Source organism: Leucopleurus acutus (genome assembly GCF_964270905.1).
Source record: "Leucopleurus acutus genome assembly, chromosome: 11".
NCBI lineage: Eukaryota > Metazoa > Chordata > Mammalia > Artiodactyla > Delphinidae > Leucopleurus > Leucopleurus acutus.
This window is the reverse complement of record NC_139152.1, coordinates 29546357-29569253: the sequence shown is the minus strand read 5'-3', so window position 1 is coordinate 29569253 and position 22897 is coordinate 29546357. Positions and strand designations below refer to the sequence as shown.

General features: G+C 38.6%; 1 protein-coding gene across 1 annotated transcript in view; it reads left to right on the top strand.

The window, feature by feature from the left end:
- Positions 1 to 20770, top strand: part of LOC309968326 (uncharacterized protein) — a gene marked incomplete at its 5' end in the record, with an annotated part of 57601 nt that extends 36831 nt beyond the window's left edge. The window contains 2 exons of the mRNA XM_082849531.1: positions 5259 to 5301; positions 20324 to 20770. Of these exons, the coding sequence (XP_082705657.1) occupies positions 5259 to 5301; positions 20324 to 20591 (311 nt within the window). The 3' untranslated portion in view covers positions 20592 to 20770. The remainder of the gene's footprint in view (positions 1 to 5258; positions 5302 to 20323) is intronic.
- Positions 20771 to 22897: the final 2127 nt, after the last annotated feature.

The window sequence follows — 22897 nt, the reverse complement described above, 5'->3', positions numbered from 1 at the left end:
TTGAGGTCAAGTATAGGGTCTTACTCATCCTGAAGTCCAGTTATCCCCTGTCACATCTAACTCTGTTCTTTTCTTCTTGTAGGACATCTGCAGGTATTTATTTGAATTTTGTTGAATTGTTCTCATCAATAGTACATTAAAAGTTATACAGAAAGTGCTTTCTTATAAGGAAAACCATCTAAATAGATTTCTGGCTCTTTACTTTTTATAGCACTATTGTAGAGATTATAGATCTCCAGGTAATATTTTTTAGATTGAGTTCTTCATATCATCTTATTTTTACATATAATGATAAATCTGAATTTTCTCTATCAAACCTCCGAGACTTCACTGGCTTGTAACTTAGCTTGTTGATTATGTGTTGTTGACTTTTCCATTTACAATGATATTTGATCCTGGTAAGGATGGGGCTGGGTGGGAAGGTGCATCTTAGGGCCATAAATTGGTTTTGTAGAGAACTAACATAAAGATCTAAAGTCTCATCATATTTCTGCAGAACTCATGAATCATTTTATTATAATTCCATTCATTCAGGGAGTATAATACCATTTTCAAATTGTTATTCCTAATTTGTTCATCTTCTCTTCCTTAGTCGTAGTGAGAAGAGAGCAGGCTGAATGGAAGAAAGTCATTATGACCACTGGGGCCGCTAGGGTAGGCATCAGTCCCAGAGTTTTGTTTTCATCTCTCCGCTATTAATATTGGCTAATGTCTTGAGTGCTTACTTGGTGCAAATTACTTAGCCGACCATGGCAAATGGATTGTGTCATTTCATCCCCTGATAGTCATACAATTAATGTATGTATTATTATGATATCCCGTAATGCATACATGGAACAGAGCCTCAGAAGTAGTTATTTGCTCACGAAAATATGGTAGATGTGGAATTTGGACTCAGGTCTGATAGACTCCTAAATCACTCCTAGTGATTTTTACCACTAAATTAAAGTTGTATACCTCTGGAGAGTAGATAGTTTCTAAAATTTCCTCAGCTCTAACGTTTTATAATTAAATTTTTGTCTGATGGCAATCTTAACAGTTAAGATGGGTAGGAAGGAATGCCAGCCTGTTGAATGGAATTTCCCTGAAATAAGCCTGTTTTATGACACCAGTTCACTCATTCATTCACTCAGCATGTATTGAATGTTTGCTCTGTGCAAAGGCATTTTAGGCATCACAGTGGAGTGAGCGCCCCTTCCATAGACTCTCCTGCAGCACTCAGAGAAGTCTTGGACTGGTTTGCCTGTTATGGAATGGGGCTTGGTGATAGAAGCCTGGTTTGTCCTCCACTGATAAAACTAAGACATACTCATATGAGTTTGTAGGCATCTTGAAGCCGTGGGATAGTAACACACATGAATCTTACCATTTTTGCCTGGGATTAATGATATAAAGGTTTTGGATTTGGGTATGGAAAATGGGTGCAATTATGGGTGTGTTGGTTCTACATATATATGGACATCACGTGTCATCAGCCTGCAGCTACCTGCCATTCCTCACTACTCCTTCTTTTCACAAACCAAACAAGTACCTTCTTATCTCTCCTGTGGATAAGCTCTTGACAGTGGCACTAGGGCCTCCCTCAATAAGTACATCATTGGCTAAACCAGTGGTTTCTCAGATATGCTCATTGAACAACCCTTAAGGTGGATTGACATTCCACTGCCTAGAATAGAATATGGTGTTCTTTAGAAATCGGGGGGAAAAAATAGGCCACCGGATGTACTTTCTTTAATTTAAATTGTATATATATATATATATATATATATATATATATATATATGTATGAACAATTGTTATATATGTGTATGTATCCTTGTTCATATATATGAATGATTTAACATTGAAGATATATATATATACACACACACATATATATATGTATATTTAAATTTTGGCTTCTGTTAGCAAGTAGTAAATTAAATTATTAGCAGATCCATACTGCAGGGAAATAACCAATCAGATTTCATTCAATAGCTTGCTTTTTTGTAGATTTATGGTTGTGATTTTATATCTGCAGGTATGTTTGCTGAAGAAATATTTCTACCACTTTACACAAAATTAAATTCATTTAATACCAATGCGGCATGTCTCAAATGTCTTAATACAGTTTTAATCTTTAATCGCATCAGAAGTATGAAATTAGAAACATACCCCCAAATCATTTGAAGATATAATTACTTTCATTTCCCTTATACTTTTGAGACTTTTGAAAAGTAAGTATTTAGTTGTACTTATCTGTTTCTGTCTCTCTAAGGGATAGCAAACACTGAAACACAATTCTTTTTAAAAGTCAATATTAAAAATATATTGTCCAAGATGATCAAAACTAAGGAAGTGGCAAAGAAATTCAAAAATTTAAACTTTCAAAGGGTACTTTTTTTGTGAATGTGTAGTACTTGTTCTTCTGAAGGAAGTAATCTCTTTAAAAAATTAATTAACTTATTTTTTATTGAAGTATACTTGGTTTACAGCGTTGTGTTAATTACTGCTGTACAGCAAAGTGACTCTGTTATACATATGTATATACATTCTTTTTCATATTCTTTTCCATTATGGTTTATCACAGGATATTGAATATAGTTCCCTGTGCTATATAGTAGGACCTTGTTGTTTAGCCAATCTATATATACCAGTTTGCATCTGCTAATCCCAAACTCCCAGTTCATCCCTCTCCCACCTGCTTCCCCCTTGGCAGCCACCAGTCTATTCTCTATGTCTCTGATTCTGTTTCTGTTTCATAGATAGGTTCATTTGTGTCATATTTTAGATTCCACATATAAGTGGTATCATGGTATTTGTCTTTCTCTTTCTGACTTACTTTGCTTAGTATGATAATCTCTAGTTGCATCCATGTTGCTGCTGCGAATGGCATTATTTCATTCTTTTTTATGGCTGAGTAGTATTTCATTGTATATATGTACCACCTCGTCTTTATCCATTCATCTGTTGATGGACATTTAGGTTGTTTCCATGTCTTGGCTATTGTGAATATTGCTGCTGTGAAGATCAGGGTGAATGTGTCTTTTTGAATTATAGTTTGGTCTGGATATACGCCCAGGAGTGGGATTGCTGGATCATATGGTAGGTCTATTTTTAGTTTTCTGAGGAACCTCCACACTGTTTTCCACAGTGGCTGCACCAACTTACGTTCCCACCAACAGTGTTGAAGGAGGGTTCCCTTTTCTCCACACCCTCTCCAGCATATGTTATTTGTAGACTTTTTAATGATGGCCATTCTGACTGGTGTGAGGTGGTACCTCATGGTAGTTTTGATTTGCATTTCTTTAATAATTGGCAGTGTTGAGCATCTTTTCATGTGCCTATTGGCCATCTGTATTTCTTCTTTGGAGAAATGTCTCTTTAAGTCTTCTGCCTATTTTTTTGATTGGGTTGTTTGCTTTTATTGTCATCAAGTTGTATGAGCTGTTTGTATATTTTGGAAATTAAGCCCTTTCTGGTCGCATCATTTGGAAATATTTTCTCCCATTCTGTAGGTTGTCTTTTCATTTTGTTTATGGTTTCTTTTGCTGTGCAAAAGCTTGTAAGTTTGATTCGGTCCCCTTTGTTTATTTTCATGTTTATTTCTATTGTCTTGAGAGACTGACCTAAGAAAACATTGGTATGATTTATGTCAGAGAATATTTTGCCTCTGTTCTCTTCTAGACGTTTTATGGTGTCATGTCTTATGTTTAAGTCTTTAAGACATTTTGAGTTTATTTTTGTGTATGGTGAAAGGATGTGTTCTAACTTCACTGGTTTATATAAGGCTGTCCAACTTTACCAACACCACTTGCGGAAGAGCCTGTCTCTTTCCCATTATATATTCTTGCCTCCTTTGTCAGAGATTAATTGTCAAAGATTAACTGAGGTGTGTGGGTTTATTTCTGGGCTCTGTATTCTGTTCCATTGATCCATATGTCTGTTTTTGTGCCAATACCATGCTGTTTTGATTACTGTGACTTTGGAGTACTGTCTGAGTCTGGGGTGGCTATGCCTCCAACGTTGTTCTTTTTCTTCAGGATTGCTTTGGCAATTCTGGGTCTTTTATGGTTCTGTATGAATTTTAGGATTATTTGTTCTAATTGCGTGAAAAATGTCATGGATAATTTGATAGGGATCGCATTAAATCTGTAGATTGCTTTGGGTAGTATGAGCATTTTAACAATATTAATTCCTCCAACCCAAGAACATGAGATGTCTTTCCATTTCTTTGAATCATCTTCACTTTCCTTTATTAATGTCTTACAGTTCTCAGCGTATAAGTCTTTTGCCTTCCTGGTGAGGTTTATTCCTAAGTATTTTATTTTTGGGGTTGTGATTTTAAAAGGCATTGTTTTTTTACATTCCCTTTCCGATATTTCATTGTTGGTATAAAGAAATGCAACCAATATCTGTATGTTAATCTTGTATTCTGCTACCTTGCTGAATTCGTTTATCAGTTGTAGTAGTTTTCATGTAGAGTCTTTAGGGTTTTCTATATATAGTATCATATCATCTGCATCTAATGGCAATTTTACCTCTTCCTGAAGGAATTAATCTTGAAGTTCTACTAAGACTTTTGGGATACCTGTTTTAATGAGCCACTACTTCCTGCCTGAGATTGCACTATGCACCAGAGATTCTAGAATTAGCATAATAAAACTAATAATGCAAACAACAGCAACAAATCTTCACAAACCTTCCTTGCAAGGAAGTAAAGTCCACTGGAAAAACAGACAAATGAAACACACATTCAAAATGGCAGTGATTCTCAAACATTTTATGTGCTGAAAAATCATGACAAGCATGATAACCAGGGCAATTACTAGACCCCTTCTCCAGCTGGTCAGGTGTAAGGTCCTGTAACTCTATTTTTGGTGAATGCCTCCAGGAGAGTCTGAGACAGATGTTCTCAGTTGTTGTCAACCTTTAGTGTGCATCAGATTTGCCTGAGAATATTGTTAAAACACAGATTGCTGGGCTCCAGTGCCAGAGTTCTAACCAGTTCCCAGGTGTGGCTGATATTGCTGGCCCAGGGACCACATTTTGAGAACCACCTTTCAAAACTCTGCAGTATGCGGTTGTGTGTGTTGTGAATGAGACGGGCCCAGAGAACCAAAGGAGGGCAAAGGGACTCTGCCCTAAATTAGTCAAAGGTAACAATAGCAGCTAGAATTGATTGACCCGAGAAAAAATTACAAGAACTTTACCTGCATTTGCTCATTTAATCCTTTCAGTAAGGTACATGGGTGCTGCTTAGTGTTCCTCTTTTACAGGGGTGTCCAGAGAAGGTAACTACTTTGCCCACGTCCTAAACTGGTAAGTAACAGATTAAGAATTCAAGTCTAGGAAGTCTGATTCCAGAGCCCACACCTCTACCCTTTCTGCATGTAGAGAGGAGTAAAGGGTTGTTGGTGAAGCCTTCCTGGGGGCCCTGGCCTCTGAGTGTAGATAGAAGGATGAGTGGACATAAAGATCATTATTTGTGTGTGGTGGGGGTAGGGGAGGAAGTACGAGGGCTTCCAGAAGAGCCCACCCTCCCCATACATCTGCTATAAGCAAGTCTGATGATCAGGAGTCCGGAACATGAGTATGACTATGGGATACTGAGAAGGGTTCTAGAACCCTGAGGTTAGAGTTCTGGATCAGTTAGTAGGTAACAGAACGTGAATGAGTGATTTACCTTACTTTCCACGGGTAGCAGGAAGTTTGGAGATAGTCCCTCTAGCGTTAGTCCAGCTGCTGAAGGGCATCACCAGGGGACTGGGTTGCTTCGCTCTTCCAGCTTCCACATCTCTAGCATGTCCACATAGCTTCAAAGTGACCCCAGAATCTCCAATAGTGTTCCAACAATTTGGGCAGGAAGAAAGAAAAGGAAAAAAAACAGAAATTAAGTAAGAAAAAAAAGGCAGTGTCTAACTCAGAGAGCAAATTTTTTACCACAGATGGTCAGCAGACTTGCACTTAGATCTCATCAGCTCAGATTTTAAACTGGCCACCTTAGCCTTAAGGATAATGGGGTCTCCTAAACCAGGGCTCTGATAGTAAGGAATAAGGAGAGAGTGGTACTGATTAGCAGTGCCTGCTGTCCCAAACAAATATTACCCCCAAACTATTTTTTTTATCCTATATTTTACTTTAAAGAATGGAGGGGAAACATTATGTATCTGTAAATAGCCTTTTAGAAAGGGTACAATTATATAGTTATACAACCCTCTGGAGGGCTCCTTTCTTCTGAAATCTCTTTAAAAACTGTTCAAGGTTAAGGACATTTTTATCTTAATTTAGTAACTTGCAGTCGATTATCTTGGAATGACATCCTCTCTCTGCAGATGTTCTGTCAGGCTTTAGAAAATTCTAGAAGTGGACAGAGAAGTGTTATGGTACATGTATTTGCAATATGCACGTCTTTGAAATGAAATCCATTTAGGGACCAAAAGGCATTTCATGTCTTTGCTATACATTTTCACATATTTGCCTTTCCAGAATTCCTTTGAGCAAATCTGTTAGATGTAACCCATCCGTTTCTCCCATCTGAATTCTTTATTACTAAACATTCTTCAGTATGCTCTCACTCCCCTCTGTCAAAGGCGTTTCTCTGGATCCTCACCCTTCTCATCTCATATGTGAATGCGTATCTTAAACTGAAGCAACAGTCTGCTATGACTTCTCCATCACTTGAAGAACCCGTCTTTGTGGGAAAAAAAGTAGACTTACTAACTTAGAAGGTAAAATGCGCGCAATGTTTCTGAGAATTAAAAACTAAGATAAAAACATAAGCAATGGAAAAAACTTACAGTGGATCCTTTTCAAAGACTATTTTACAGAGAAGGCAACTGAGGTTTAAAGAAAAAATGCGTTAGTTAAACACTAAATAATAGACCTTAAACCTCAGTGGAGCAACACATGGACAGTTCATTTCTCACTCGCTCAGGAGTGTAGTATGGACTTCGGTGGTCTGAGGGTCAGTTTTCTGCTCAGTTATTCAGGGACCCACCACCTTCATCAAGTGGCTCTACGTTTGTCCTAAAAAGGAAAGGAGAGAGGAAGCTGCAAGCTACAATTATCAACTCGTTATCCTTCAGACATAAACTCTTCAGGTCACCTCTGGTCACGTTCTTTGGGATAGAACCATACCCAGATGCAAGCGGAGATGGAGAATGTTGTTCCTATCTTGGTCCTAGTGATGCCTCTACAGGCTGGAGGAGCTAATTAAAGTGTAGTCAACAGCTCGTTGTTTCTGCCACAATGAGTGATTAGCCTAAGACTGTGGATTAATTATGTGTGTGTGTCACATATACATATAATACACACAAACATATATATGTGTGTGTATATATACATTTTTTAGCATGAGTTGACACATGGGGCTTCTGCCGTACCAAAAGAGTACAAACTGCCTCTTGTTGCTTTTTCTTAATTGAAGTTGACTACTACTATCTATTTCCCTTCATTTTTCTATCTCCCCCTCGCCTTTCAGTATTATATGAAAATTCTGAAAGAAATAATTTCAAAGTTTCCAGTGCTTTTAAAGGTAATAGAATACTCAGACCTTAACAATTTTCCTGTGTGAAACTTTTTCAGACTAAAATAGTTAACTTATGAAAAGTAAATTTAGATTGATACAAAAGAGAAAATAAGCTGATTTTTTTTTTTTACACAAATACCCTGAGCCAGGGTGGAAAATAAATGGAAAACTGGAGGAATTTAGATCCTTTTGTTGTAAATTTAAATATTTTTAATTGTAAAAATAATACAGGCTCATTGCAGAAACTCCAAAATTGAAAGGATTTAAAGAAAAAAGGAAAAATAACTCAAAATCCCATTTCTGATAAATCATCTCTGTAACATTTTTGAGGGTATCTTTTGAAACTTTTTTGTGATGGGGTGCATATAAATACAATGCAAGTATAAAATACCTTTAATTATTATATCAAACTATAAAACAGTTCTATAACATTTTTATTTAGTAATATAAGTATGATTACTCATCACCTAATAAAAATCTGCAGCATCATTTTTAATGGTTGAACAGCATTCTATTATTTACTTAACCAGATTATTCCTGTTTTGCTTTGCTAAACAATGAGACAAGCATCCCTGTTCATATGTCTTAGAGCATTTGTTTATTTCCTTAGAATGGACTTCTAGAACTTGAATGGCTGGTTGTCAGTTCTGGTACATACTGACATATTGTCTTCCAGAAAGGTTACCGTGCTTTTTATTTCTACCAAGAATTTAACATCCAGTGTGGTTTCTTACACACGCTCATCAGTACCAGTATTATCAATATCAATACCAGTATTATCAAGTTTTTTAAAACTTTGTCATTCTAGTTAGTAAAATATGGCACCTGAATTATTTTATTTGTATTTCTTTTATTAATAATAGCAAGGTTGAACATATTTTCATATCTTTATTGGCTGTTAATACTTTTTAGTTTGTGACTTTATGACATCCATTTTTCATCGATGTATAACAACCTTTTATATATCAATGTGTTTATTTTGTTTGTTGTAAATGCAATTTTTTTCTCTTCATTTATTAATTTTTATTTTGTGTGTGTTGAACTTCTTTAATACTGTCAAGTCTATTCAAAAACCCTTTAATGAACACAACAAATGTGGAAAATCAGTCATTCTCCTGCATTTTGTAATCAATTTATTTCCTTTTGGGCAGTACAGAAATGTAAGTTCTTATTTCATCTTATGGTTGGAAAGAATCTATTCCCTCGGAAAGGGATTATAGTCTCCATGATGCAGTAATGGGAGATTTTATAGGGTAGGCAGGGTCTACAGAAGGAAAAACCCTAAATCACACTCCATTGGTGGTTGCCTTATTTATAAAAATGGCAGTTGAGGTTGTGTGACTGCCATCAGGTAAGCAAAATTAATTTTTAGCATGAAGTACTCCTATCAGCAAGAACAGCCTAGGATAGGCTAGCAGTAAGAAGTGAGGGGTTATGGGATTGGGGCATAGCCTCTGTTTCCTCCAATGCAGCTGGAAATTTAAACTCTGGGGCTCCTGCTTGATCCAATCAGCCCAGGTAGTATGTGTTGCCAGGTAGGGTGAATAGACTCAGAAGTACAAGAGCTCATCCTTGGTCCCCTCTGGAAATGAGCAGAGAATACTGTGTCAAGTAGAGGTGATCAGTCCACGGTCTGGAGACTTGGATCTCCTCACATAGTCCTTAAAGTCAGGGTGAGACAAAATGCCAATACAAATTATATTGATGACAGTATCAATGAGGTGACATTGAGTCCTTTGACCCAACGTGTGTCTGCAGTGTGCCATCCATTAGTAAATGGGCAAAGCCATTTGACAGATCTATCTGATACAATGAATGAATGAATCTGACACTCATATTTTGAAAAACTGAAACTGTATCCATTTGTCAAGAACAGTGGCTACTTGTTCTGCTTTATTCCCCCTGGTAGAACTGGGTAACATTGCAGGCAGTAAGACGTTCCGGCATTTCACCCTGCAGTAGCCCCAAAACTGAAGAAGCTGTCTTATCGGTAGTTAGCTCCTTGTCACCAAGAATGTTAAAGTAGATTTGTATGATTAGCAAATTAAAGAGACTGTAGTGCCTACCACTACTGTATTCACTAAGGCACCCAAGTTATTCTAAAGAAATCCTAATAATACATTAGGACCGTTTTGAATATTTTTATTTGATTAGCCGTAATCTTCTAGTTGTAACATCCATCACCATTTTGACCACTGAAACTTGGCCTTCTTTTCTTACAGCCTAGCCCTGTGGTCTTGGGCTAATCACTAACCTGCTTAGATACAATTTTCTTCTCTATGAAATAGAAACAATATTATATGCTTTGAAGGACTGCAGGAAGATGAGCTGTAATGTTTATCAAGTGCCTAGTAAGTAGCCTGGCCCATAATAAATACTTGGCTAATTGTAGATGTTAGTTTCATTTTTAGTTTTATTTCCACACATTGCTCTTTACTTTTGGAACTCTAAAATTTGTTTTGAGAGTGGAGGACTTGTTGTTTGGATTCCTCCAACACTCTCTGTATATTCTGTACTTCTATCCCTACATCATTTATATTAATGGAATAAATGATCTTTGGTCTGGTGATGCCAAGGTGACGAGGAGCTAAGTGGAGGTTCAGTATACACCTGGAAGTATGGATTTTCATGCCCAGTGCAAATGTGGGAAAGGCATTATTCCCACATTATAAAGGGGGTAAAGACCTCCAACTTGAGGAGACTCTGGGTTGAGAGATGAGAGATTTACAGGTACTGTGTTTATCCTACAGGGTACCACAGGGGCTTTTATGTTCTGTAGCAAGAATTTGCACCTTATACCCTTGTAGTTAGATGTAAAGCATACCACATAACTAATATCTAGTAAGCATTAGAGTTAGAATAAACACCATTTATTTAACGTTTCCTTTGTGTTAAGCATTTTACAGTTACAACATATGGATGGATACTATATTGTAATGGTTAAGAGTGTAGTTTTTTGAGCTGGATAATCCTGGATTGGAGTCTCATCTTTATTACCTCTTTTTTTTCTGTTTTATTGAGGTATAATTGACAAAATTGTAAGATAGTCAAAGAGTATATCATGATGATTTGATATACATATCTGTTGTAAAAGGATCCTTCCCATCACGTTAATTAATACATCTAACAGCTCATGACACCTTTTTCCTTTTTTTCTTTTTTTGGTGAGAACACTTAAGTTCTATTCTCTCAGAAAATGTTAGTTATACAATACAGTATTATTGACTGTAGTAACTATGTTATACAGTAGATCCTCAGACCTTATTCATCCTGCAGCTGAAAGTTTGTACCCTTTTACCAGTCTTCCCCCCTTCTCCCCACCCACACCCCAGCCCCTGGCAACCAGTTTTCTACTCTGTTTCTATGAGTGTGGCTTTTTTTCTTTTTAGATTCCCTATATAAATGATATCATTCGTATTTATCTTGTCTGGCTTATTTCATCAGCATAATGCACTCCTGTTTCATCTATATTGTCACAAATGAAAGGATCTCCTTCATTTTTTTTAAGGCTGAATAATATTCCATTACCTCTTAAATGAGTGACTTTTGGTACATTGTTTACACTTTCTAAGCCTCAGGGTTTCTTTTCTTCTGTTAAAAAAAAATATATATATATATATATATATATATATATATATATATATACACACACACTAACAGGTTATTTTCTGATATGTGGAATGTTTGTTGAATCAACAAATAATTAGTTGAGATCATAAATGTGACACTTAGCACTGTATTAACATTTATTAATACTCTCCCTGTTAATTTCTACAATAAATTGTATAATAAGTAACAATAATAATAGTACTACTAGTAGTTTTAGAAAATGCATAGGATGTGCCAGGCATCATATACTGTACTACCCTCCTTCATGTGTACCACAGGTTACATGTGGATATCATCTTCCACGTTGTTTCCTTTAAAGAAAATTGAAGCTCAGCAAGATTGAGTAGCTTGCTCCAGATGTGAACTCAGGTCTGAATCACTCCACATATAGGTTCTTAATGACTCCATTTCTTTAATTCCACATCTGCATTTGTTTGTTGTTGTTGTTTTTAACTTTCCAAGCATCTGATCTGAAATTCCTTTCTCTTTGGGGAATTTTCCACTTTGTGGGTCTTGGTGTGAAACAGAGCCTCCTCTTGTTATACAAGCTGAACATGTCAGATACACTGTTTACTCACATGCTCAGTCTCCCTTACAGATGGAAAACAGTCGGGCGACCTCAGGTTGGCCAACTGCACCCCTCTCTTGGATTTTGAATTACAAATAAATGATGTAAAGAAGCAAGGCCAGCAGTGCTGGGTCAACCTCCTGTTTCCTGTTCCTGCTTGGTAGCAAGGCCAGCTAGGACTTATAACATCACTTTGGCCTGATCCTATAATTGCAATAGCATAGCCTTGGCTTTCGGTTGTTTAGTCTGCTTCTAGTTACTGAGACCTAACCATGAACTTCCAAAAGTTTCCTTTTCTGCTCAAATTAGCCGTATCTGGTTCCTGATGATTACAAATAAGACCTTTCCTGATATACAATGGTGACCTACTTATCCAGGCAGATGTAACATCGTCCTGGCAGGGACAGAGGGCAGGCAAGTTCCTTGAACAGCTGAACAAGAAGAAAAAGACCTAAGAAGGAAGAATTGAAGCCAGTTCTGCTTGTGTTATAATTCTACCCGCAGCTGCCTCTGTTTCACAGACCACATGCTAAGGACCATGTCCCTTCCCCTGTAACAGACGAGCAAAGTAGACCCAGGCTTTCCAACCCAGAGACCAGCTGAGCTGTACCGTGGACAATCTAGGATGTGAAAGACTTCACTCAATGTCTTTGTCACTTGACACATTGTTCCTGTCTTTGGGAAGTAGCTTCTTTGTGTGACAAGAATATGCTAAACCAACACTTAAGTGGACAGAGGTGAAAGATGCCAAAATTAGCTACAGAAAAAAAGGCGTAAAGACTTGTATTTTCTGTTATTTGAAGGTGTTAAGACCCCACATAGAATATGAGTCCTTTGAAGGAAAGTTGTGAATGGCCCAGGGAATGTTGAATTTCCATGTGGCAATATGTTCTTGATCAGTCATGATGATGATGATGGTAGCATCAGTAGCATTTATCAGTGTTTCCTGGGTGAGAGGCACTTTATCCTAATGATCTTTTATCCCCATGACGACCCTGTGAAGTAGGAAATACTGTTTCAGCATCTTCAGGGTTTTTCCTTTTCTTTTTTTTTCCATCAGGAATTTACCCTAGATCACAGTTGGGTGGTAGAACGACCAGAACTGGACACTAGCCTTTCCTGAATTCCCAGCGTGTGATCTTAGCAGTTGTATTGCCTGATGCAGAGCCATGTAAATGTTGCCAAAGCAATGAAACGTGTACCTGTTTCTAACAGATTCTAACTCAGAAGCTCTGGGGTTAAGTGCAGAGCAGTTGAGTGTGATTGTCTTTACAGACAGTAGATAACTTAAGAGAAGTTGTTTAAAAGTATATTTGCATATTGCACTACACTGTCATATCTGTGATTGGTTAGCTATTGAGTAACTAACACAAATCCCAATCCCATCTCTAATCTCATTCATCTCTTGTATGATATTTGACCTAATTGAGGCAGTTTTTTTTTTTGTTCTTTCCCACAAACACACATCGAACATCCAAAACATGCTTACCATTTGTGAGCATATTCTCTTAGTTATTTAGGAGTTGAGTAAGAGTGAGAGAGAAGGGCTTCCCTGGTGGCGCAGTGGTTGAGTGTTCTGCCTGCCGATGCAGGGGACGCGGGTTCGTGCCCCGGTCCGGGAAGATCCCACATGCCGCAGAGCGGCTGGGCCCGCGAGCCATGGCCACTGAGCTTGCGCGTCCGGAGCCTGTGCTCCGCAACGGGAGAGGCCACAGCAGTGAGAGACCCGCGGACCGCAAAAAAAAAAAAAAAAAAAAGAGTGAGAGAGAAAAAGTCACATAAATATGAAATACGGTCATCATTTTTTTAATATCCTTTATGTTGTTAATCCCTCTTAGCATTTACTGCCATTCACTCATTTGTATTATTTGGGGTATAGCAGTTTATTCACACAGCATTTTTACATATGGCTTATCATTTGTATTCTATTTTAATAACACTAATAATTATAGACTATTGACAAACTCATCAGACCCTACATATTCATTTCAAAATCATGAAAATAAGGTGGAAAATGAGGTGTAAAGTGGAAAATCTATGTGTATGTTTTCATTGGTGGAATGAGGAGCTACCTGAATACCACTCCTTTAGCTTTTCCTTCGAATGGTGCACTTTTTCCTCCATGCATAGGAGTCCCTTCCATTAGGTCAACAGTAGTCTTGAGGGCAAACCTCAGAAGTAGAAACAGGAGAACTTTTCAGTTATGGTAAAATCAAACATATTTTTCTTCAGTAGTGAAAAAAAAATTCTTCATGAGAAGTTCAACCACCGTGAGTTCCATGGTGAAAAACTTTCCACTTATAGATGCAACTTCCCCCAGAATTCTGAGAAATGTCGGTAGTAGAGAGGGGTGTTGCATACACCTGTTTCATTTCCCTCTGACTTTTCCTTCTCCTTTCTCTATTGACATTAAAATCTATAGTGAAAGCACATAGTAAGCAGTCTAGGACAATTGATATGACATTTGATCTAAATCTCCAAAGTCTATTTTAGATGGGGATGCTATGAGAGTCACAGGAGGGGAAAAAAATCTAGAATTATTCTTATGTGATCAAATGTACTAAAATAACAAAAGCAAATCTTATTTCTAGCTAATAAAATCACATTCCTTATATGATGTCATATTATGGCAGAAAAGAAATATATGCGTCTATTTTCTTCTATATTAAAACTGCTAAGGAGTGGGGACCAATGAACTAAATCAATTGTTTTGGGTTCAAGTTGTAGTTTTTAGTAGCCATCCTTCTTAGCAAGTTTTCAGAAGCAAATGTAGTTCGTGTACTATCACCACTAAATGTGCAATTGTGTAGATTTGTGGAAAAAAGTATTATCAAATATATATACTTTAAAAAATGATTTGTGTAAATTTATCTATTCATATTATTATTCTCCCCAAGTAAATCAAAATCTACTATATACTGTGTTTTTCTTCTATAGCTTAAAAGGGGAATGTATGTTGAAACTTATTCAAATATTTATTAGGTGTCTACTAAGTGCCAGGCACTCTACTAGGCAGTAGAGATGTTGTATTAGAGGTGGAAAATGTCCTTGACCTCCAGAACTGATACTCTTGTAAGAGAAATACTGGGTCAAACTAAGTCAACAGTTTCTTTGCTACAGAGCTTTTTACGAGTCTTGTGAATTATGAGTCTCTGATAAGGAGATGTAGTGGACAACAGCTCCCAAATTTATTTGAAATCTTTTCCTTCATGGACTGTCTCATAGGATTTATGATCCACTGAACACACCTTGAGAGACACTAGTATTCTGCAGTGGTTAGTTAATTGTTTTCTATTAAACAACTATATACTGAATCCATGATATTATTATCTGGATTTTTTGGAGGATACAATGATGTACATGGCCACTGTGATGATAAGGGGGTCCAGTTTAGTTAAGAAGAGAAACCACAGGAGTTATAACTTAATGTAACAGAGAAATACACACACATATACATATATTTATATGTAAATTACTATTTATATAGTATACAGTGTCTTCTGAAGAAGATTGAGTTGTTTGTAACTTGGGATCTCACGGGAGGTTTCACAGAGAAGGTAGACCCTGAGCTGGGCAGAATTTCAGTAAGTTAATGTGGTTCTGACCGTACGATAAAATCGGGTATTTGCACTGGTCAATCTGACCTTGATGGAACAGCATTCCATTTGCAGGGAATAGTGTGATCAAACATGCAGTGGTGGAGATTGCCAGCTTGTAATATTCCAGTACCTGGAAAGTGTTGGAACATCTGCTTTCTCCACGGTCTAGAAAAGTGAATCTCGAGTGAAATGCAAGTATAATGGAGGCCAGTGCTCTTTGCTTTGTACACTGCTTTGATTCTACAACACGCAACAATGTAGTGATCTGTTTCAGATTGTCATTATTCGAGAGGGTTCTTAGTAACAGGAGTGGAAAAGGAAGACCTCTCTTCCTGTGTTTCTGCCCTATGCTCTTAAGCCAGAAAAGGTACCAACATCACTGACCTGACCTTGTCTCAGGTATCTATCAGGATCTACTAGAATCATTCTAGTGAAAGGTAACTAGACGTCCAAAGGACTTAAAAGATACACTATAACCTTTGTATACTTTATATACCTGGTGAAACAAAAATGTCACCTGAGTGGTCCCCTTCCCTAGAAATACCAGTATGTTTTTCCAGTGCATGGCAGAACTTTGCAGGTAAAACTGGGATAAAGGTGAAGAACAGTCTTAAAATTCTAGTCCTTGAACAGCACCTAACACACAACAGGTTTTCAATAATCTTAGCAACAGTATTCAGAAATAATGACCATCAGCGTAACTGCTCTTTTGTGCCAAAATACATTACCATATTACTTTTTTTTCCTTCAGCTTTACAACTTGGGTTCTATTATTGTTTCCATTTTACAGATTAGGAAAGTGAGGCTCAGAGATGCTAAGTCACTTGGGCAAGGTCACAGAGCTTGTAAGAGATAAACCTGCACCCTTACTGTTGGATCCGACAAAGCAGACCATAATTTAAGTCCTTCAAAATATACCTCAGAACATTTGAGTAAATTAATGAATAAATCCTCCTAGTCAGACTGACCAGATCATTATATTAGGTTCAGCTCTAAGTGGAGGAAAGTCATAATCATAGTTGGACAGTTAATACAGTAATTTACTTGCTTTGAATTTTCTAAATGATGTTTAGCTGGTAGTTTCATGATGATAACCATCGAATAAAAACAGGCATATTTTGGTGTTTGGAATAAGATCTCATATTGAGTAAAATACATATTGATTCCTAGACCTATATGACGTGAGTAACAGATGACATTGAGATGTCATCTAGAAGTACTCCTGTGCAGTTCATCATGTCAACCCAGCTAATAATTTTAGAATGTTCAGAGTGAATAATATATGCAGCCATAAAGCATATTTCTAATCAATGCAAATAATATTTTTCCTGTGCTAAACCCAGAGTTAAGTTATAACACGCATCATAAGATTAATGGGCCATTTTTTCTTCATCACTTTGCTAAATGACTTAGTCTGGAAACCATTCAGAAGGTTGCGAATTGGAGCTGAGCAGTAGTAGTGAGACTGTGCCTCTGATGATGAAACTATTTCCACCCCGACCCCTACCGCTCCCTTCTTGGGAAAGAAGGCAACATTTCTCCTAGAAAAAGTCACAGGTTCATAAGCTGCCTTGTATAATACGTTTGGAGGAATAGTGTGTCTTTTAAGCAGAGCCTATCTCGGCATATAAAATAATTTTTACCTACCATTTAATGAAATTAACACTCACTTTGAGGCTAGGTCTTTTGCCATTTGACTCCTGGATCACGTCTATGGATATATTTTTTTCTTGAGACGAAGTGTGAACCCAATATAGTATCCATCATTCAGTCTGTCTAGCTGATGTACATCATCTGAAGCACAAGCTCCCTGAGGCCAGGCACTTTATCTGCTCCATCAGTGTAGCCCTGATGCCTAGTGTCTAGCTTTTGGAGATTCTTAATAAACATTTGTACTGAATAAGGTATGTATATGGTGAGCAAAAGTTGGCTTCCCATTTTACAGTCAAGAGTATCCCACTCATGTTCTGTGAACACTGGATACCAGAATCTTACTATGTTATTTTTCTGTTCCCTTTGCAAGTTTCCTGAAAGGGCATTCCTGTCCTTAGAATGTCCATCTCCTCCCATCTTCCTGGAGAATAACTCTTCTTTCTTAAATACTTAGCCCCATTATTGACTCTTTAAGATTGAATTTATTACCTCCTTACAAACAGGAAAATGCAGTGCTTTTTTTTTCGACATTTATCACCAGAAAATTATTCTAACACCTGAAATTCTGGACCTAAAATGCCTGGACTAGTGGTTCTCAAAGTCTGGTACCCAGACCAGCACATCAGCTGCACGTAGGAATTTTTAGAAGTGAAAGTCTTGGGCCCTGCTCCAGACCTACAGACTTGGACACTCTGGGGGTGGGGCCCACTACCTGTTTCAGCAAGCTCTCTTGGTGATGCTGATGCATACTCAAGTTTGAGACCCACTGCTTAGACCTAGAACTTAAGGTTTAGGCTTTGGACAGATCTGAGTCCTAAACACTACTGAGACACTGGAGTGACCATGAGCAAGTTACTTCTGGGAACCTCTTAGCATCTGTGTGCCTTGCTTAGCTAATAGTGATTTAAATTAATTAGAATAATGCACACGGTGTACTCCAGAGAGTAACCAAAGCATGCTTTATGTTCCATAAATTCTAGCTGTTTACCATTATCACCAATCAGAGCTTACTGACACATCCTGAAGACATTCTTCTAATAAGTGTAATAATGTGGTTTGTAAAATTAACAGCTTAGAAGAGCATATTACGAAGTTCATCAGACAGGGTCTCAGCAGGAAATCAGGGGTACATCAATAAGGATAAATTGAGCCCAATGTAGAGAATCAAGAGATAGTGTAGTGCCCTGGGTTCAGTAAAAGTGTGGCTACTTTATAGGAGATGAAAGAGAAAGGAAGGCTTGCTGGAGAGAGAGTCCTCCCCAAAGATGCTGTGATGCCCCACAGAGAAGCACTATATGTTAGCTGGGGGATGCAGCCAACTCCCAACAATTTGGCAAGAATTAATACCCTAACTTCACTCCCCTCCTTCGTTCCCTACAATCTTCTATTGGTACTCTTCATTGGTGAGCCAAACAGAAGCCAGAGCAAGGACACTTACTAAGATAGGCCATGCAAGCCATCCATATAGAGTTGGGTGGAGAAAGGATGTGGAAGGGCAAATAGGACATATTTCCCGCAGGTGGTGAGCGAGCTGTAAAATCACTCGCCCTTCTAACATCATTGCCATTGCAGGAGCACGGAGGAGCAAGTGGTTAGTTCTGACTTGGCAGATCCAGGAGACTGCAGGACAGAACTGGTATATGAGTTGGGCTTTAAAGGTAGATTTGAATTTTAATGGAGAGTATGGAGTAAGAAATGGTGAAGAACCAAGGGAAAGGGAGATTCATTGCAAATGGAGAAAAGAAAAGTGGCATAAAGACAAGAGAAGTCAAGACTTACGGAAGAGATAGCAAATACTCTGCGTGTGACTGGAGCAGAGAATGGGTAGACGAAGGCTGGAAGTTAAGATGAAGTCATCCTTGAATAACATTAAAGTTTCCTCCTTTAACCTCAATTTCCACCTTCTACTCCCTTCACTAACATTGGAAAATTAAAAGTGAATTTGACTGGGTTGGTGGCAATGGTAGTGTGAAGCAAAGAGAGGAGAATAAGAGTAAAAAATTTAGTAGTACCTTGGTGAAGCTGGGTAAATGATGGGTGGTGGTGTCACGTCAAAGCATGGGCAAATGATTGTGACAAATATAGGCTTATTTCTTGACTATATGACTTCAGTTAAGGTACTTAAGCCCTCTAGGCTGCAGTCTCCCAACCTGTAAAATGGGGATAAAACCTCGCTTCCTCCAAGGTTTCTGTGAGGATCTAATGAGAAATGGAAGTAAGAGTTGAGTCCAGTAATCAGTTTTTAATACATATCAACTAATGTGAGGATAAGGGTAAGAATACTTGCTATCATTTATTGAATACTTATTATGTGTCCAATATTGTGCTAGTCTATTTCCATATCTTGTCTCACTTAGCTTTCTTTTCTCTTATCTGCCTTTCTATAGGCAAGAGATAACTGATGGCTCAGTTATGAGGAAACGCAGTTGTGAGGAAAATGTCAGAGGGAAAATGTACCAGAAAGTTAATTCCTAATGGATCTGTCAGCCTTAAACAGAGCATGTCTGTGCTAAAATGTGTAAAATATCTGTGCTAAAACTACTCAACTGGACAAGTTTTGATAAAGTATTAACTTAATGAATAGGCATAAACAGCTTGGAGCTTTTTGGAGGGTATGTGGTAATATTAGTATTGGTGTGATGACTTTTCAAAGTTCTATGGCGTATAGAAGTCAAAAAGAAGACCCGGAAAGGGGGAAAACTCTCTGAAAGTTATTGGGGAAGTCTGGCTAGTAAGACTCCAAAAGGGAGAATCAGTAAGAGGCCAGGTTATTCATAGGCCTTCTAAGAATGTGTCCATGAGAAATATTTACAATGATTGGATGCCGGAATAAAGGAGAACACTGGCTCCATAAATGGTAACTTATTTTATACAAACAGGCTAATGATAAAAATAATGAAAATCTGATGGATTTTTGAGAGTTTCATTGACCAAACTGAGACAAAAGTACATAACAGCTAGATGCTCATAGTTTTAATCAGTTCACTTTGGAGTCAAGCAAAGATAGCACCTGAAATGGTAAGGGACGTTTATGCAAGGTCACAAAGATTTTTGGTGGTGCATTTGGGATATAAACCCATTTCTGTAAGAATTCTTTCAGAAGTCAAATGTTTGCTTGTCAAAAATAGCATGAACTTACTTCCAGGAAAAGTTCCTAAGAAAAAATAATTTGAGTAATGAAGAACACTGATGTAACAGTTAATTTAAGAACCCAGAAATAGAGGTAAAGAGTAAAGCAATTATGGGTTAAGAGTCTGCATAGGCAGAAGGAGCGGAGCGGCTGCTGCTCAATGGCGGAAAAGCCGCCGGTGTTCTGACCGCTTCGTCCCCCTAGTAGTTGCGAGGGAGTTTCCTGCCGGCGCGGCTGGAGTCTCTGTTTCTCAGGGTTCGGTGGCTGGAAGATGCTCCAGAGAGACGAGGCTGCGGCGGAGGAGGTGGCGGCGGCCGAATCGGCAACGGCGCTAGGGTGGAGAGAAGGCGGCAGCGGCGGCGGCGTGTGGGGCCCAACAGTGTAAACAGCCCCGGAGGCGGCGGAGGCGGTGGCCAAGACCCCGAGGGGGAAGCGGCGGCTGAGCCAGGGTCGCGCCTCCTTTGGAAGCCTGGGCTGAGTGCAGCAGAGGGGTTCTGCGGCGGACGCGAGCGGACGCCCTAGACCTCGCCTCCCTCCCTCGCCCCAGGTAAGGCCGCTGGGCGCCCCGCCGCAGGGGGAACGGCTCGCGGGCACCGCCGAGGCCCCGGACCGTTTTCGGGGTGCCGCCGAGCTGCGGCCGGGACCTCTCCCCGCTTAATCCTCGCCTCTTTCCCTCGGCCGCGGAGCCCAGAGGAGAGGGACGCCGGGCCTGGCTCCTGGCTAGGCCCCTTCCCCAGCCGCCGCCTCCGCGCTCGGCCGAGGCTGGGAGAGGCTCGGGGCAGGGAATTTGTTTGCTCCAAAGCCTGGAAGTAAACTGCTTGTCCCTGTTCTCTGCGAGCATCTCTTTCACCTGAAAGCACTGGGGCTACTCCAGGCCGTAACTCGTCCCTTCCTGGTGCATGCCTGTTTGAAAACACTACCTTTTCCCATTTGTTTCCTCATTAGCGTCTGCCTTCCTCTGCGCTCCATTTCACTTCTTCGTTAAATCTTCTTTCTCGCTCTTCTGTCTACGCGTCTCACCACCTCCTTCCTCCTTAGCGACTTTATTTAAATCGTTTCTCTTTTTCTTCTCAGGAGACTCCGGTCTTCTCTTCCCTGTCTTCCCCAGCAGTCCTTTTCGGATGTCATTCTTTTTAGTGAAGTTCTTAAATGAAACTGCTATCGTCAGTATCCCAAATCTACCAGAGGCCCATTAAGAATAGACTCACCAGCTTTAAGGGGCAGATCAGTTTCTGATTTCACCGAGCCTAACATCCTTTTTAAAAAATTGTATTATTAAATGTAGAGTGTGGAAATAGCCCTGAAGTTATTTTTAAAATGAAGGGCTCAATGAGTGTTGGAAATAGTTATTTCATTTTTTCAAGTTGCATGACCTCTAGTGTCAGATTGAGCAGATCTAGAACATTTTTGCCCATCTTGTCTGGCAGAATGCTTCTTAAGCGTTTTGATAGCGGCTCACATTCATCACTATTCAAGTTGGCTTAAAAACAGTTTGAAAACTTTAGAAAAAAGACATTATGAGAAAAACTAGGAAGCTGTTTTGATGAAGTCACTGTTAAATACCTTTTAAAATAGGCTTCACATGTTTAATGTATCAAAATAAAGTTGGCGGGAGTCTTGTAAAAAGGATTATTTAGGAATTTGAGTAGTCTTAAGAGTTATGTAGCTATTTTGGGAAAAACATTCTTTTTCTGTTAACAAACGTTTACAACTCCTGTGATGTGAGCATTACCGAGGTTTACTGTGGGATTAACACAGGAACTCATTTTATTTGAGCTACTACATGGATGTAGAAGTGGTAAATTGCTCAGGTTAGCGTAAATCAGTATGTAGAAGAAAAAAAAAAAAGAGTCTGCATAAATTCCCCTGGAAGGGGGATATGGTCAGAGATGGCAATTTGAAAACAGTGAATCACCAAAAGTAAAAGTAAGTTACAAGCTGTTTTGGGGGTCTTCAAGAGAGATTTTATAGATTGAACAACAACAGCAGGAAGGATAAAATATAACGCTGTCATGTAGACTGCAGCCTGAAAAGAAAGCATCGCAGAAAAGCCACATCATCCTGAATTTATATTTCCGTGCATTTGAACAGATTGGAGAGCAGTAAAGTTGCTTTAAGAGCGAGTGATTTAAGTCAGCCAGCTTGTGAATAATACAAGATATTTTTGCATTTACATTAACTTACGTCCATAAATAACGAACTTTAACAATGAACAAAATCCATAATCCTGATAATGCTAAGAAAACTGGAAAGATACCTTTACCTTGAAAAGACAGGATAAAGAAGACAGCATAGAAATTTAGGGAGATTGCAGTTTTGGAAAAATTATATTAACATTTATTAGCTGCTACAGCTTTGAAATGTGATGATTTAAAGAAAGAAGTAGACTGTTGATTTCTAAAAGGTAATGTGTTGGCTGAAAGAGAAGAGAATCTTGTTGAGACCTAAAGTGTTCTTTTAAGGATATATTTCAATGTCATTTCAAAAAATAAACACATTTCCCATAACAAAACAGTGAGGTTAATGGAATAATGCAGGTGAAAGCTTTTTGGCCCAAAGGAGTTCCATCCTTTGGAACAAAGTTTTATTGTTGAACACACCATGACCCGGGCCTGTGAGTGCCAGCACAGTGGCTGTTTTTACAACATCTGGTACAATATTCACAGTAGTTCTGGCCTTAGCGCTGGGCAAGGATCATTCTTTTTGTATCTTCCTGATTGCTTCCTCTACAGAAATGGGATAATCCCTCCTCTTCTAAACTGGAAAGTAGTTTCTTCCCTCAGTAAAACTAGTTTCTTCTCCAGGTTGAGCTTTTCCAACTCTTAGAG